This window comes from Sphaerodactylus townsendi, linkage group LG02 (assembly GCF_021028975.2).
Source record: "Sphaerodactylus townsendi isolate TG3544 linkage group LG02, MPM_Stown_v2.3, whole genome shotgun sequence".
Classification (NCBI taxonomy): domain Eukaryota; kingdom Metazoa; phylum Chordata; class Lepidosauria; order Squamata; family Sphaerodactylidae; genus Sphaerodactylus; species Sphaerodactylus townsendi.
Window position 1 is genome coordinate 196,350 of NC_059426.1, and position 17,941 is coordinate 214,290.

The window sequence follows — 17,941 nt, forward strand, 5'->3', positions numbered from 1 at the left end:
AGTCTGTGGGGGGAGGAAATTTTGCCTGGCGCCCCCACGTGACCAAAATTGTTGCGCCCGGGGACAAAGGGGACCCCTTGTCCCCTAGGTCGGTACGCCAGTGATGTAGTGTTCTTTTAAATGGCCTGGTGTCTCAATAAAGCATTCTGATTTTTCCCAATCTCTTGTGCTTCATGATAGAGTATTTAGAATGCTACATTTACTGCAAATGGTTTGTTTGTTTGTTTGTTTATTATTGCATTTTTATACCGCCCTCCCATGGAGGGCTCAGGGCAGTGTACAACACTAACAAGCAGACAATAAAACAAAATAAAAGTTAAGTTAAGACTTAAAATGCAGCATTCAGTTATCAAAACCAATTTAAGTTTAAAATAGATGGCATCCGACCATTAAAACTCCTCTTAAGAGAAGGACAGTGGGTCTTAGAGTGTTTCTCAGAATGTTTGTTTCGGGCACCCACATCAGCAGCTGGTCTCCCCGAAGGCCCGGTGGAATAGCTCAGTCTTACAGACCCTGTGGAACTCATTAAGGTCCCGCAGGGCCCGGACAGCTGGAGGGAGAGCATTCCACCAGGCAGGGGCCAGGGCCGTAAAAGCCCTGGCCCTGGTGGAGGCCAGCCGCATCATAGAGGGGGCGGGGATCACCAGCAGATTGGCCTCTGCAGAACGCAGGGACCGACGTGGGACATATGGGGCCAGACGGTCTCGTAGGTACGAGGGTCCCAGGCCACGCAAGGCCTTAAAGGTTAGAACCAATACCTTGAAGACGATCCGGAACTCAACTGGGAGCCAGTGCAGGCGACGCAACACGGGCATGATATGGTCTCTAAAGGCACCGCCCGTGAGCAGATGCACCGCCGCATGCTGGACCAATTTTAATTTCCGGATCAGCCGCAAGGGAAGGCCCGCGTAGAGTGAGTTGCAATAGTCTAATCTGGAGGTGACCGTTGCATGGACCACTGTGGCCAGATCCGCCTGGGAGAGGACGGGGGCCAGTCACTGGGCCTGGCGAAGATGGAAAACAGCAACACGGGTTGTATGGGCCACCTGGGTCTCCATTGAAAGAGACGAATCCAGGTGGACCCCTAGGCTGCGAACTGAGGGGGTCGGTGCCAATGAGACCCCCTCCCACACCGGCGGCTGAAAGTCCCCCGCCTCCCCCCCACGGCCTAGCCAAAGGATCTCCGTCTTTGTTGGATTCAGCTTTAACCTGCTCTGCTTCAACCAACCAGCAACCGCCTCCAAACAATGCTGCAGAGCTGCAGGGGCGGTGACGGCTCCCCGCTCCATCGACAGAATGAGCTGGGTGTCATCAGCTAAACTGATGACAGACCAGCCCAAAGCTCCGTACCAGCTGAGCAAGGGGTCGCATATAGATGTTAAATAACAGCGGGGACAACAGCGCTCCCTGAGGTACACCGCAATAAAGCGGGCACCTTCGGGAGGCCTTGTCCCTGCACCACACTTGCTGACTCTGGTCCCGGAGAAACGAGGCAATCCATTGAAGGACAGTGCCCCGCACCCTGGAGGCGGCCAGGCGGTGGGTCAAAAGATCATGACCGACCACATCAAACGCTGCGGTAAGATCCAATAATACCAGCAGCGCCGATCTGCCTCGGTCGAGCTGCATATGGAGCGTGTCTGTGATGGCGACGAGAACAGTCTCCGTCCCATGCCCAGCACGGAAGCCAGACTGGAAGGGATCGAAGACCGATGCGTCCTCCAGAAAACCTTGAAGCTGCTCCAACACCACTCTCTCAATTACCTTCCCCAGAAACGAAAGATTCGAAATGGGGCGGTAATTGGCCGGATCACTAGGATCTAAAGACGGTCTTTTCAGGAGTGGGCGGACCACTGCCTCCTTCAACCCACCAGGAAACACTCCTTGCTCAAGGGAGCTATTGATGATATTCAACAGGTTTACTCTTCTGGTTCTCTAAAACTTTCAGAACCGCAAATTAATTCTCATCCTGAACGACAAAAAGAACACACTTTGTTACCAGGAACAATTTCCTCTCTGACAGATTACCTGGATTGTCTAATAACTGGGTAATCTTTGTTGCCATAAATCACAAACAGGCTCTGCCTGTTTCACTTGTGAGAACAGCAACAGCCGCAACAGACCGGAAGGCAAAATCCAGGAAACACCTTCCTGTAGATTTTTTCCCAGTTCAACCTATGCCCATCTGCTTCGAAAACAGCCCTAGAACTGTAAGGATCTAACTCATTCAACAAGCCTACAAAATCCATCCATCAATGGTGTTTAAATTCTGCTTATGAATGCAGAGGTAAAGAAGGTTTCTGTATCTGCAAAAACACGAGAACCCAACACGAGTGTTTTGTGAGTGAACCAGCTGTTTAAAAGATAAGCTATGCAGCTGTGCTACCACCTCAACATGCAGGAAGGAAGGAACGTTCAAAGGAAATCCAGTAGCTTAGGAAAAGAGAGAGAAATGCTCTGGGTACCACAAGTTTTTCTGCTTAAATGAGACTGTCGCATGAAGAAAACATAAATGACATTGGCATAGCAACAAAGTAGAAACAAGGAATACAAATGGGCTTGTTTACTTTCTGTCCATGTCCGAAGCAGCAGCGTAGTGTAAAGCTGTCCGTCCCCAGTCATCTGTTTCATTAATGTTGGCCCCCATGGCAGCCAGCGTCTCCATACATTGGAAATGACAGTTTGCAGCTGCGTGGTGCAAAGGTGTCCTGGAAAATAAATAGAAACGTATTAGCTGGGACACGGACTGAGGAACGACGTGTGTCACACTAACTGTGCCTGACAGCAACATTGCTACAGGGGGAACCCATTTCAAGGTAACAAAAGCAGCTGTTTAACTGAATGCAAAGCACATTTGCCCCTGCTGCACTGGAGATTAGAAGAAGGAAAACAGGATTTGTGGCAGTCAGAGCGTGTGTCGGGGGAATGGGCAATTACTGGGATGCTTTGCAGTGCCAAACTCTGTCTGCTATTCTGCTACGTTGCTCTCCTGCAGCTGCATTATCTCTAACCTTGGGATGGAAGAACCGATTCAGTGAATCTTGTTCTGTTTTGTTTCACACGTTGGGGTTGGGAGGAGAACACTGTTGTATATTATCAAACTGTTCTGAGCTGAAGCCTCAGAACAGGCTTCTGCCTTTTACCTGCCATTAGCAATAAAATCTTTGAACTTTCAAATGCTTCATTGTCTATGCAGGGGAGTTCTGACACTGATAAAGAGAGAGAGATAAAGAATCTATGATAAAGAATCTATAGAAATAAATAAACAAATAAGGCTACTTTATAACCTATTCCGTCAGAATAGGGACCCCAGGTTATACAATCATTTAACATCCTTGAAAAACAATCTAAATAACTTGATAAAGATAAAATCACAACAAAATCTAGAGTGTGAATGGGAACGTCTATTTTGGGCCTTGAATTCCAAACACCCTAAACAATTTTGGAGATGTGTTAATAAATCCCTCTTGTTGAAACAGGCCCCTCAACATTGTATCCCTCCGGAAACATGGTTTGCCTACTTTAACCAAGTATTTAATGATAGAACCATACCAACGATTGCAGACATCAATCTAGAAAATATCCCACACAGGCCGCCTGTATCTCCCCTAGAGATAAATCTTCTAATAAAAGATCTGAAATATGGCAAATCTCCAGGCCCTGAACTTAAATTACTTCTTGAGACTGGGATTAAATCTAACATAAGCTCCTGTCTTCTGTTTTTACCCAGGTAAATTCAACAGGAAAAATACCAAAAACATGGCTCGAAGCGATAATAGTTCCAATCTATAAACAAGTTGATTATCAGGACCCTGTTAACTATCGCCCCATCAGCCTGCTGTCCGTAGTGGGCAAATTATATGCCAGGTTCCTCCACCTTAAACTAAACAGATGGATTCAAGAGCAAGAGGTCATAGGACACAAACAAATAGGTTTCTCCAAAGGAAAATCTACTTATGACCATGCAATAGTCCTGGCCCACCTTGCCCAAAAACAGTTAAAACAATGATCAGGCAAGCTCTATGTTGCTTTTTTAGACTTTAAAAAAGCCTTTGATTCTCTATCTAGAGACTTGTTATGGAAGAAAATGGAGGATTTGAACATACACCCCAGACTGCTTTTTTTAATCAGGCAATTACACACTAACACCTCTTGCCGGGTAAAATGCACTCAGGAGGTGGCATTGACCAATAGTATCTTAAGCAACAAAGTGGTGAAACAGGGGTGTATAATTGCTCCGACCTTGTTTAACATATACTTAAGGGACTTACCATGGGAACTTAAGGATATTGATGGATACAGCCCCAAACTGGGAAATACACGTTTACCGGCACTTTTTTATGCAGATGATACTATTATAATGTCGTACACTAGGGTAGGCCTGTTATGTTTAATGAACAGATGCTACAGCTACTGCAAATTAAACAAGTTGGAACTTAACTTTGATAAATCAAAAGTTATGGTGTTTGCTAGATCATGGAAAAAACAACCCTAGAAAGTAGCGACAAAAGAAATTGAAACAAGTCAAATACTTAGGTATTTTGTTTACTTATAACCTTTCTTGGACAGCCCGTGTTAAAAAGGCATCAGTAAAAGCTACTCCAACTGTAAATGCTTTAGTGAATTTCTTTTATACCAGAGGACACCAATACATTCCAGCAGTAATCAAGGCATTCAATGCAAAAGTAGTTCCACAGCCACTCTATGGCTCCCCAGTCCTTTTCTTAGCCCAAAACACCAGTCTAAACACTCTACACTCTAAATTTTTGCATAGGATTATGGGTTTCCCCAACTGCGTGTCTTACGCAGCCTTACGCATTGAACTAGGCCTATGTTCCTTAACTACCTTGGCTTGGATTAGAGCAACTATATACTGGTTAAAAATCCACCACCATTCCAAGCAAGGCAGTTTTACATGTTTACTGCTCTCTGAACTTAACACTTCAAACTGGCATGACAAAATAGTTGAAATTGGCATATCCATGGATGATACAGAATTGGCATATCCATGGATGAAATATCAATCTAGAGGCAAAACAACTGTTAAAAGAAAAATTACTTGAATGGGATTATCAAAGATCTTTAATAGCAGCAAATTCAATTTGCTCACTTCTAAATCAATCACTAGTTGAAGCAAAGGGTTGTATGTCTCATTATTTACTCTATATGATTAATTTTAGATTAAGACGTGCATTCTCTTTAGCAAAGATCCAATATTATTTCACATCTTCGCCTTACTCTTCAGAGGTCGATTCCAAAAAAAAATACCAAAGACCTAAAAGATTATGCCCTTGCAATGTTAGCATTACTAAGTAGAAACATTAGAGAATATCATGTTTCACTGTCCAAATAGGGAATACTTAAGGTATAAGTATCGACCATTGTTTACATCCTTTAATGTAGATATGGCAGATGATCAAAGGATAAAGTATTTCCTGGATGGATCAAATCAGGATTTTTCTGAATTAGTTGCCAAGTTTCTGTTGGTTATAATTGGTACATCTGCTAAGGGAGATTTTTATATTAAATGATGGTTATTTGAGCTGTAACTATGTTATTCTGGTTGTAAAATGTTTCTGGTTACAAAATGTTTTACTGCATGATGCCAATAAAGGCTTTGTATGTGTGTGTGAGTGAGTGAGTGAGTGAGTGAGAGAGAGAGAGAGAGAGAGAGAGAGAGAGAGAGAGAGAGAGAGAGAGAGAGAATATAGCAGGGAGAAAAGGGCATGAGATGCTGCCCACGTCAGCAATAGAGAACAATGAAAAACATTTAGATTCAGTTAAATTGTTGTTCCTGAATTGGCCAGGAGAAATGGAGACATAAAGTGTCCCCCCATGCCTCAAGGCCTACCCTTGAAGAGTGTTTGGAAGATGTAGCTAGATGACCTCATTGACATGAGTTTGTGGGACAGCGTTGGAGTGGCCCTCGTTTCTCCAGGGGACAGAGGGTAGCAATTGGTGAGAAAACCTCCACATGCCATACATTGGTGTGCAGGGTTCCACAAGGGTGATTCTCTCATCGATATTGTTTAACATCTATATGCGCCCTCTAGCTGGGTTGATTCAGTGGTTTGGACTGGGAGTCATCAATATGCCGATGACACCCAGTTGTATCTGTTGATGGATAGTCATCCGGATACCACCCTTGATGATTTGGCCAGTGGTTTGGGAGCTGTTGCAGAATGGATAAAGCTAAATCCTACAATGAAGCTAACTGCAGCAAAGACGGAGGCCACGTGGCTGGGTCAGGAGTGGGGGTGCCGGCTGCTGGCTCTTGAGGGTGTGCAACTGAAGGTTGTATCACTGGTCAAGAGTCTCAGTGTGCTCCTTGATGCCTCTTTGGCAATGGAGGCTCAAGAGATGAACACAACTGGTGTGGCAGTTTTTCATCTTTGCCTGGTGAAACGGCTGCCCCCCCTCCCTGTCCCAGTCCAATCTAACCACAGCGATCCATGCAATGGTCAACTCTAGACTATACTTCTGCAATTCGCTCTACGCAGGGCTACCCTTGAGCCTGCTCCAGAGACTCCAACTGATCCAAAATACAATAGCCAGAGTCCTTACAGGGACCTCGAGGGAAGAGAACATCCAACCAGCACTCTGCCACCTGCATTGGCTCTGGGTGGAGTACTGGATCAATTTTAAGGTTCTGGTGTTAACCTAAAAGGCCCTAAATGGTCTGGGACCAGCATATCTATGGGACACCTCTCCTGGTATGTCCCCTGTAGGTTGCTGTAGGTCAGCAAATGGAAATCTATGGGTGATTCCTGGCCCAAAAGAGATCCGGCTAATCTCAACCAAAGACAGGGCCTTTTTGGCGCTGGCTCCAACCTGGTGGAACGCTCTGTCTAATGAGACACAGGCCTTGTGGAACAGAGTATAGTTTCACAGAACTGTTTCACCAGGAATATGGTTGAGGCAGCTACGGTTGTTACGTTTAGGCCTCCCCTCCCCTTTCCCTCCTTTTTCCCTTTCCTTTTTTCTTCCTCTTCCCTCCCCTTTTCTCTTTTTCCTTCCTTCCTTGCCTTTCTTTCCCTCTTTTCTCCCTCAGTTGGGCTTAAGGAGTCAACTGCCACCCGAGTGCCATTTCAAATACCACCTGGAGATGAAATGGCTGGATTAAGTTTTAAGTGGTTACGGGTTTTAATTGTTGTGAGTTTAAATTAAATTATGTTTAAATTGTTTCATGGATTTGCAGATGTTGGAAACCTCCCTGAGCCTGCATAGGGAGGGGCAAGATATAAACCTAATAAAATTTAAAAATTAATAAAAATAAAGATGTTTCAAATAAATAAGTTAAATAAGGACCACGCAGAAAGTGGAGAGGAGGAAGGAATCCCAGTCCTAGAATGACTCTGGAGAATCCACAGATGGGATTATTATGTATTAGCTGCCTATTTAGAAAATTTTATCTGCTGCCTCTCCAGATGATCTGCTTGAAGCAGTTTATAAGTAAAACATCATAGAACAGCTTTAAAAAAACCCATTAAAACTAACTACACAAAGGCTATGTAGGGTTATGACTCACCACCAGCTTTGGATTAATCAGACCTCGAGGGACCTAATTAGAGGCCCAGTGGTGAACCATTCTGCCGGCATGCAAAAGTTCTCAGGTTCAGTCCCTGGGAAGGGTCAGGTCACAGGTGATGTGAAAGCTCAAGACCCCCGGGAGCCCCTGCCAGACTGAACAAACCACACTGGCACTGGTGGACAGATGCTCGGATTCGGTGTAAGGCAGCTTTGTATGCTCCGATACATTCCCATATGACAGTAACCAGAAGCCCACCCCATCTGACCGGAAGCATGATTTCCTCTTTCAGTTGCAGCTCAAAATGCCCCTAGAAATGGTGCCCTGGCCGGGGCGGGGCAGGGAGGTGTCATAAGAGGCATTTCTGAACTGCAGCAGGAAGAGGAAAGCTAGAAAGCCTCACTCTTGAGAAAGAAATCCTTCCCTCTGAAGAGATACGTCTCTGGCTCCAATTTGCAAAACAAAAACCAAACTGTGGTTGAAAGGGGGGTAAGCTATTTTGTGGTAACTTTGAACAACTCTCTCCTTATCTTAGCTTATTTTGTACAGTTTTAAAGTATTTCCTATCTGTCCTTTGACTTCAAGTAGCCATATAATACAGGGAACATGTTGGATGGGTATAATGTCCTGTCCTGGATTCCTGCTCTATGCTCTAGCACTCCGTTCCCTTTAAAGATAATCTCAACGTCCAGATTCCACATGCAGAAAGAGAGGCTGCCTGGTCACCCAACCCTCTGGAACTCGGTGAAGGCCTTTGGCTAACCAAGGTCCTGGACTTACTGGGTGAGGTCCAAGCTGTACTTTATGCTGGTGTAATGTACTAATGCCCATGGAAATGGAGAACAATGTTTTCCTTGTACAAACATGATACTTCATTTCACTTCTCAAATCTGCCGATCACCTTCCTTCCTTATCCCCCAGAATTTAGGGAAGGTTAACAGGATGTAGCGGGAAGGAAGATGCAAGGAAGACGGGTTCCATTGGCAGAGCTCCCCCTTTGGCACTTGGACATCAGCTCTGGATGTCTCCCTACTTCCTTCCAGACAGGTGCAAAGGAGATTTATTTTATTGGTTCTGGGAGTCAGTCGAAGACCCTGTTGTTCCTACTGTCCTGCTATCGTTCTAAGCAGCCCATAATAGGAAGTCCTGCAACAAATTGTGGATTTTTTTCACCAATTACACTTCTTATTTATTTATTTTTATTTATTTATTTATTACATTTTGTAGACTGCCTCATCCCCAAAGGGCTCTAGGCGGTTCACAATACAATAAAAACCAATAAATTACTTAAAACATCTAAAAACATTTAAAGTTCAATATGCAGCATCAATCCCAATAATAACAGACTACCCATATTGGTGGCACCCGGTCTTAAGGCCGGCCTTAAGGCTGGGAGGGGCTGGCAGCGCCCGAATTTCTGAGGTGGTTTGCCATGGCCTGCCTCTGTGTCACAACCCTGGTATTCCTTCGAGGCCTCCCATCCAAATACTTGCCAGGGTCAAGACTGAGAGTGTGTGACTAGCCAGGGTCACCCAGAAAGTGCCCATGGCGGAGTGGGGATTGGAACCTGGGTTTACCCGGTCTTAATTCAACACCTCGCAAGTTCACACCAATTACATACCTTCCACATTTGTCTTTTTTATTGAAATCTGCTCCACTGCTCTGCAAGAGTTTCACACAATCAACATTACTGAAAAGACAAAGAGAAACAAGAACACATGAGCAAAATGAAGCTGTCTCTCCACAATGATGGAAATGCAGTCCTGCTGCTCTTTTCATGGTTCGTAAACACTTCTCCTTTACACGCAGTTATCTGGGAAATCCTTCCAGCCTCTTTTATGGTATACACAAACAACTGCTCACACTGCATTAGGATGTCCTATAACTATAAGCTAGTTATCAGGTGACAGTACAGCCAACTGTTGGAAAAAAGGCCAACCCATTGTTACAAGTTTTGGTGAGTTTGGTCTGTGTTTCCCAGATCCAATTTGCTTCCCCCAAAGTTTTATATGAGCTGCAGGGATAGGAATTGATAAATCCCATAAGGAGCTGATTCAGCTTGGGATCATGGTACAGGGGAATGAAATGATCCTGTCTCCTCACCCCACTCCACTTTTACTGAGCTGAAACAGCCCGGGGGGGGGGGGGGGAATTTGGTCAACTTTTGAGCTATCAGTAACTCCAAGATGGGGCAAATTACTCTTTCCTCCCAGCTGTTTTGGCTTCAGAAAATGGCACAGCATGGAAGGCCCTCCTCCCTCTTCACAATCACCCAAAGTTATACTGGCCACCCTGGGAGTTACCCAACACATTCTAGCAGAGGCGCAGCTGGGCCAAACAGTGCCTGGGGCAGACTCTGTGTTTTCCACTCCCTCCCTCCCATGCCCACCCCCCGTGGCATTCTCCTGCCCACACTTACCTTAGTTCAGCCTGAAAAGGTTCAGGCTAAGAAACCAGCCTATTCAGTTCAGGCTGCAAAAAGCACCCTGGTGGGAACTTCACTTCCCAGGAGACCTTGGGGCTCACAAGGTCTCCTGGGTAGTGAAGTTCCCACCAGAGTGCTTTTTGCAGCCTGAACTGAATAGGCTGATCTGAGTGGGGGAGGGGCACAGGGGGCACGGAGGGGGAGGGGTCAGGGGTGGTTTTTCACCCCCAAGCGTGCGCCCAGTGTGCAGAGCCCCCCCTGCAGCCCCCCCTGCCCCCTTTGGGATTGGGTGATCTATCAAATGTTGTTGTTGTTGTTGTTGTTTGATTTCACAGCTGCCAGATCTTTAGCTTGTTGTTGGGCTTTCATTACAATTCGAGCCTCACCCAGAGGCCTAGGAAGTTGTAATGTATAGGTGTAGTATTCACGCAGACCCCAGCAGGGAACTGGGATTCAACACTTTGTCCGCTCGGATTCGAAAGTCCCACAGGATCTTGACCCTCTCATTTTCCATTACTTTCTCTGGACAATGTTCCCAGCACTTCTTAGCTGATCTTATGTTGTAATTCTTGCACAAATTCCAGTGGATCATCTTGGCCACTGAGTTGTGCCTCTGTTTGTACTGTCTGGCAATCTGTTGTTGTTGTTGCTGCTGCTGCTGCTGCTGTTGTTGTTGCTGTTGTTGTTGTTGATACAAAAACAGTAATACACAGCAAACAAGATCACTGAGCTGGATTTTGTATTAGATCACACATTGGACACTTCCCAAGCATCTAGGACTGTGTGATGTATCAACGAATAATGCGTGCAGAGCTGAGTAGGGTGGCCTTTTGCAGCTGACATTTTGTCAGCGCCGATTGCTTTTAAGTGCCGTCCAAGGTCTTTAGGCACTGCGCCCAGTGTGCCGATCACCACTGGGACCACCTTTACTGGTTTGTGCCAAAGTCTTTGTAGTTCAATCCTTAAATCCTTGTATTGTGTAACTTTTTCCAGTTGCTTCTCATCAATTCTGCTGTCACCTGGTATTGCAACATCGACTATCCACACTTTCTTTTATTCCACAATCGTGAGGTCAGGAGTATTGTGTTCCAAAACTTTGTCAGTCTGAATTCGGAAGTCCCAGAGTAGTTTTACATGTTCATTTTCAGTGACCTTTTCAGGCTTGTGATTCCACCAGTTCTTTGTCACAGGCAGATGGTAGTTGTGGCACAAGTTCCAGTGAATCATCTGAGCAACAGTATTATGCCTCTGCTTGTAGTCTGTCTGCGCGATCTTCTTGCAGCAGCTAAGTATGTGATCTATTGTTTCATCTGCTTCCTTGCAGAGTCTGCACTTGGGATCTGCAGTCGACTTTTTAATTCTGGCTTTGATGGCATTTGTTCGAATTGCTTGTTCTTGGGCTGCAAGAATCAAGCTCTCAGTCTCCTTTTTCAAAGTTCCATTTGTGAGACACAACCAGGATTTTTCCTTGTCAATATTGCCCTCAATTTTTTCTAGGAACTGTCCATGGAGAGCCTTCTTTTGCCAGTTTTCTTTTCTGCTTTGCACTGTATTTTTACGCTATTCACTCTTTGTCTTTTGCACTCTGAGCAGTTTTCTGCTATTGACTTCCATCAATGCTGGTTCTTCACTGTTTTTCACATAATCTGCCAGTGCATGTTTCTCTTCTTCCACTGTTTGCTTCACCTGCAGAAGCCCTCTACCTCCTGATTTTCTAGGTAGGTAAAGTCTGTCAACATCACTATGCAGGTGTAATGAGTAGTGGATTGTCATCAGTTTTCTTGTTTTTCTGTCCAGATCATCCAGCTCTGCTTGCGTCCAGTTCACAATTCCAGCAGTGTATCTGATGACGGGTATGGCCCAGGTGTTGATAGCCTTGATTGTATTCCCGCCATTTAATTTGCTCTTCAAAAATTTTCTGACCCTTTGGACATATTTTCTGCTGACCACATTTTCACATGTCCATGCTTGATATTGTCCAGCTGTAGTATGCCCAGGTATTTATAGGTTTCAGGTTTCAGGCTGACTGCACTTTATAGGTTGTCCATTAGGAATCTCTATGCCATCACTGTCAGTAATTTTCCCATATATATATATGTGAGCCACAACCAGGTTTTTCCTTGTCAATATTGCCCTCAATTTTTTCTAGGAACTGTCCATATATATATAAATATCCCCATATATATATCCCCATATATATAAAAATATCCCCATATATATAAATATCCCCATATATATAAAAATATCCCCTTCGGGAATAGGGCGGTATACTAAATTTAATAAACAACAACAACAACAACAACAACAACAACAACAACAACATTATTATTATTATTATTATTATTATTATTATTATTATTATTATTATTATTATTATTATTATTATTATTATTATTATTATTATTATTATTATTATACACATAACAACACAGCACAAGTGTCTGGAATTCATCTCTGAATATCGAGTCCTTCCTAAGGACCTAGGATATTAGAGGTATTTGCGTAGAATATGTGCAGTTCCTAGAAGTGCTGCTTTCTGCAGCAGGTGGACTGATGTTCTGTCCAAGTTTAGGCTTTCCAGATGTTTTTCAAGATTTCTTGGGATTCCCATCACAGAGCTTTAATCCTAGACTACTAAGCGGGATTACTGTTGTTCTTTTTTGCCACAATTGTTCAACTTCAATTTGTAGGTCCTTGTATTTTGTGATCTTTTCCAGCTCTTTGTCCTCTACCCTGCTGTCAACTGGCACAGCAACATCTATGATCCAAACATGTTTTTTCTCTATCACTGTTATGTCTGGGGTGTTGTGTGCCAGGTGTCTGCCTGTATTCTAAAGTCCCAGAGTATTTTTGCTTCTTCATTTTCTGTGGTCTTCTCTGGCTTGTGCTCGTACCAGGTCTTGCTACAGGGCAGGCCGTACTTTTTGCAAAGGTTCCAGTGCACCATTGCTGCTAGCCTATTATGACGTTCAAGATAGTCAGTTTGGGTTATTTTCTTACAACAGCAGATGATGTGCTCCACGGTTTCATCACCCTCTTTGCAGAGACGGCACTTTGGGTCATTGTAGGACTTTTTGATTCGTGTCTTTATTGCATTTGTCCGTAATGATTGCTCCTGGGCAGCAAAAATCAGGCCTTCAGTTTCCTTCTTTAGAGTTCCCCTTCTGAGCCACTCCCATGTTTTCTTGCTGTCAATCTTCCCTTCAATGTTCTTAAAGTACTGCCCATGGAGTGGCTTGTTTAGCCACTTCTCCTTTTGTGTTTTAAACTGTTGGACTCTATACTCTTTTGATTCTTTGGCTTTCAGCATCTCAGCCTTGTGGACTTCTTTCAATGCTGGCTCTTGACTTTAAGAACATAAGAACATAAGAACAAGCCAGCTGGATCAGACCAAAGTCCATCTAGTCCAGCTCTCTGCTACTCGCAGTGGCCCACCAGGTGCCTTTGGGAGCTCACGTGCAGAATGTGAAAGCAAGGGCCTTCTGCGGCTGTTGCTCCCGATCACCTGGTCTGTTAAGGCATTTGCAATCTCAGATCAAAGAGGATCAAGATTGGTAGCCATAAATCGACTTCTCCTCCATAAATCTGTCCAAGCCCCTTTTAAAGCTATTCCAAGCCCCTTTTAAAGCTACTTTCTTGGATGTATTCTTTCAGGCCTCTTTTCTCTTCCTCTACTGATTGCTTGACGTGGAGCAGTCCTCTTCCTCCTTCTGACCTTGCTAGGTATTATTGTTATTGTTATTGTTGTCGTTGTTGTTATAGCTTTGCCACTACATTCCAGACTAAAAATTCCTTTCCTCACAACTGCTACAGGACTGCAGTGAAAGTGAGTTGGATCCAGGAAACCTGAACGTGACTCACCATCATTTGCAGCATGTAGTTTGGCCCTCAGAAACCCTACGGGGCACGTTGAGTTCACTGCACAGCCCACTGATTTGTGTGCGAAGGATATAACCCAGGAGTTCCCAAGGAAGTCATTCTGTTAACTCTTATCACATTGATTAGAATATTATTCTTAAAACTCCCTCAAGGATGATACAAAATTAAGAAGTCTTTGGCTCATTATGAAAACAGTTTCTGGACCTCAGTTCATTCCTGCACCCACCAATACTATACACATAATTCCAGCACTGTTTACTCAGGTATTCTTAAACATTTAAATGAAGTCACTTTGCACATTGAACGCATGAAAATCTGGGTTCAGAAAAAGACGGTGGAGTGGATCCTCTGATCCTTCAGCAGAAGGAGCTGAAGGTCAGTGATCAGCCCTGGCTCTGCTCCCCCCCCCGCCCCGCCCCCAGTTATCTTTTCTGACCCTGGGAGTGTTGATTCCCAAGGTTGTGGCCTCGTGTGGAGCCCTGTGGGTCAGAAGGCTGCAGTGGGGAGGGGGGACGACCAAATTTCCCCTTCTGTCGTTTTTGTCAGCACTGCATTGATTTCATTGCCTTTCTTTTCCTGACTGCAACCTTCTGACCTGAATAACGGTTTCTTCACAAGCAACAGAAAATCATAGTTCCCATTTTGTGCAAAAGATTTTTTTCCCAGAGTCCTTAATTTGCTAAGGAACTGCTATGAATCGGATGGAACAGATGGAATTCCGTTTATATTCTTCTCAGTGATTCTTCCAGTCTCTTGGGCCATCAGAACTTTACCAATTCCCTGTTTTGCCTCCTCCAACACATACACAATTTCCATAAATTCTAGAACAGAGAACTACAAAAAGCTTCCTTTTTGATACAAGTGCCAATCACAGTAAAAAAAAAGAAGCAATGTTGTTTCAGGAGGAGCTATTGGGTGAAAGCATATTTTTGGCTTTGCCCAGCAACTTGTTTTCTGGGGTTCTAATTCTCAACTGGCCCACTTAACATATGAATGGACTTCTCTAATCCAGCTACAAGAAATCAAAAGGAAAAAAATTGTCCACTCTGAAGAGGTCGTTGTGACAGGAGTTTTCTACCAACTGAGGGGATGCACACAGACTCCTGTCACGTTTTTGGGAAATGAAATTTGTTTTGAACTCTAAACCTTCCCTCCAGTTTTCAGATGCTCTAAGGCAGGGGTGGCCAACCTATGAAGCTCCAGATGTTCATGGACTACAATTCCCATTAGCCCCTGTTGGCCACCCCTCCTTTAAAGGTAGCAAAGGCTTTGGTTCATTGCTGTGAGATAAGTTTAGTGGTGTGCAAATAGAACACAAAGTTCACTGAGGCAGGAGCTGTATATCAACAACACAGAAGATGCCTTTTGAAACAGGTTGGTTTTAAAGGACAGATCAGCAGCATAGGATTCCAGAGAAACCTGGCTGAGGGACATAACTTTAAGTTAGTTCTGGCTTCAGATTATGGTCTGAATTCTCTTGGATGCTTTCAGGCCCAAACAAGCTTTTATTGACCAGCCCCTGGGTTGGATCCTCTCACACACGCTTACCCCTTCCCAAGAGTCAGACTAAAAGATACAAGGACTGCTCATCACCAGAGGCATGCCTACAATCGGTCACTCTCTTCTCTCCCAAAGATAGTGATAAGCCACTCTGCCATGCTACCAGGCAGAGTGACTCTTCAACCAGTCTGCCCTTTAACTGTGCCAGGCCCAGACTCCCCCTGGCCTCTCACTGAGCCAGATCTGGCCTGAACTTTCTCTTTTGTGCTTCCTCCCAACCTCCCACCCACCCCCCACCCTGTCTGAAAGGTGACCGGATGCTGGAGCCCTGCTCCCAGAGGCTCAGCCAAGTGTCTGCTCCCCTCCCTTCCCAAAGAACAGGACAGTCTCTTGTCTGTCACAGTAATAAACAAGATGGTACAACTGTTGGCCACTGACAAAAGGTTATTGTTCATCCTCAGTCAAACTGGGATGCCCGCTCGAGTATAAATATCTGAAATAATTTGTGTGGACAAAACATCCCAACCCTACCCAGCAGCCTTTCAAAATTGCTCATCAACCAAGTCCAAAGAAAGAATTGTGGGGAGCGGAGCTTTATTAATCGTAACTGACTAGTTGGAAGTATATTGCGTCAGGGTCCAGTTACAAAAAACAGTAGGATTCCGGAGGAAAGGACCAGATCTACACTTTTTTGAAGGGAGGTAAAAGTACAGAATGACACCCCCTGTATATTATAAACATTTTTTTCTTTATATATTCATACATAATCAGTGTAGATAATCAAAAACTCTTTTAAATGGCAGAATAAATTATGCTGTTGATGAATAATTATACTTTTGCATTGTTTTATCTATTTGTAGTGCTTAAATATTCCCTGAATGCCTCTACACACATAAAAACCCAACCCAAGGAGAAAGTTTTTCAGCTAAACTGAAGCTGTTGCGCGTTAGTCACTGGAAAAGACTCACTGGAAAAGATAATAAAGTTAAGAAATGATGAAAACAGTAGGAAAAGAGATGGATTAACTCAATAAAGAAAACCACAAGAGGACAGTGGGGTGCTGTGTGGTTTCCACGCTGTATGAACAGGTTCCAGTAGCATTTTCTCCTGACATTTCGCCTGCATCTGTGGCTGGCATCTTCCGAGGATCTTCTGAAGATCCTCTGAAGATGCCAGCCACAGATGCAGGCAAAACGTCAGGAGAAAATGCTACTGGAACAGAGCCATAAAGCCCGGAAACCACACAGCACCTCCGTGATTCCAGCCATGAAAGCTTTCGACAAGAGGACATTTTGGATTCAGAAGTCAGAAGTAACTTGATGGCACAGAGTGCGGGTGAACAGGCCCTCTGCCCTTTCCCAAGGTATAAAATCAATCTTTTTGGGGAAAGCCTAGCCTATCAGGTGGGGGGTAGGTCTACCTGTGGCTTTGGCAAAGCCAAGCATAATACTGTTCCCAGTTTGAAAGCAGATGGGGGGTGGGGGGCAAGATAAGAGCCCAACCTCTTCCTCTCCACCCCAGGCTGCTACAGCACAAGGCAAGGGGGCAGGAAAGCGGGGTGCCTCAGGCATTCTGAACCATTAATGGTCACCAGCCCCCCCCCCACTCTTCTCCCCTTGGGAGCATTTAGAAGATACCTTAAGCCCCCCCAAAGACTTGCATCCCTAAAGCCAATCACAGCCAGCATCAATGTCAGTCCCTGAAAAGGGGGGTGGGTGGGAAGACAAGGATGGAAGGATTTCTTGGAAGGTAAAAGAGCGGAGAGTGGCTCCGGTGGCAATGGATGTAGATTAGAGAGGCCAAGGAAGGTTAACTGGCGGTCTAAGTCTCCCACTGCATAGGATTTGACATCTTTGAACGTCTCCTCAGGAACCTTTAGTCCCCCCTCCTCTTTGCTCACCATAGTCTCACCTGAATAAAAGCTGCAAGATTCTGCCTTACCTAGAGCTGTGACTCCCCACTGAGACTCAGGGCCTCCCTCTCCCCTTCCCCCCACCTCCTAGCAGCAGCCAAATTGGTGGAACGGGACACACGTGCTGCAAGATGAGCCATCTTTTCCATGCAATTGAACCTCCCCCACCTCCGAGCAGTTACCCCCTCTCTGCCCACCATCCAGGGCACCTGCCCCTTTGACTACCCAGTGGACACCCACAGTTGGAACATGGAAGCTGGTCATGTCATGTGATAAGAAGAGCCATCATCAGATGAGGGAAAATGCCATACTTTATTGTGAAGCAGCAGACTGAACAGACACTCTCTGCCCTGTGCTGAAGCATTACTTTGCTTTTTGGAGAAAAGGCAGCCTAGAAGTATGTTAAGAAATGTTTTATTCAATATCATCTGTGTGTGCTACCTGCAAACATGGGCCAAAAACCAGAAGACAGATATGTTTTCACATAGGCCTCACATGTTTTAATTTAGGATTGGTTATTCAAGCCAACATAACAGAATCAGTGCAGCCAAATGGTCTAAAAGACAGGATTTAACGGAGAGGAATTTCCACGTGGCATCATATGATCCTTTGGAATTATGACGACTGAAGAAGGGAGGAACATTTGGATAATGCTTTTTTTAAAACTATCCAGGAGAGCAGAGCGGTTCTGTCTGCT

At 44.7% G+C, this 17,941-nt stretch overlaps 1 protein-coding gene across 5 annotated transcripts in view; it reads right to left on the reverse strand.

The window, feature by feature from the left end:
- ANKRD44 (ankyrin repeat domain 44) overlaps window positions 1-17,941 on the reverse strand; it is a 99,351-nt gene that overhangs the window by 60,466 nt on the left and 20,944 nt on the right. For all 5 annotated transcript variants that reach the window (XR_007243453.1, XM_048483484.1, XM_048483483.1 and 2 more), the window contains exons 8-9: window positions 9,150-9,218; window positions 2,568-2,708 (exon numbers count right to left, since the gene is read on the reverse strand). Coding sequence is in view for 4 of the 5 variants with exons in the window: in XM_048483484.1 (XP_048339441.1) it covers window positions 2,568-2,708; window positions 9,150-9,218 (210 nt within the window). In the remaining variant the exon portion in view is untranslated. The remainder of the gene's footprint in view (window positions 1-2,567; window positions 2,709-9,149; window positions 9,219-17,941) is intronic.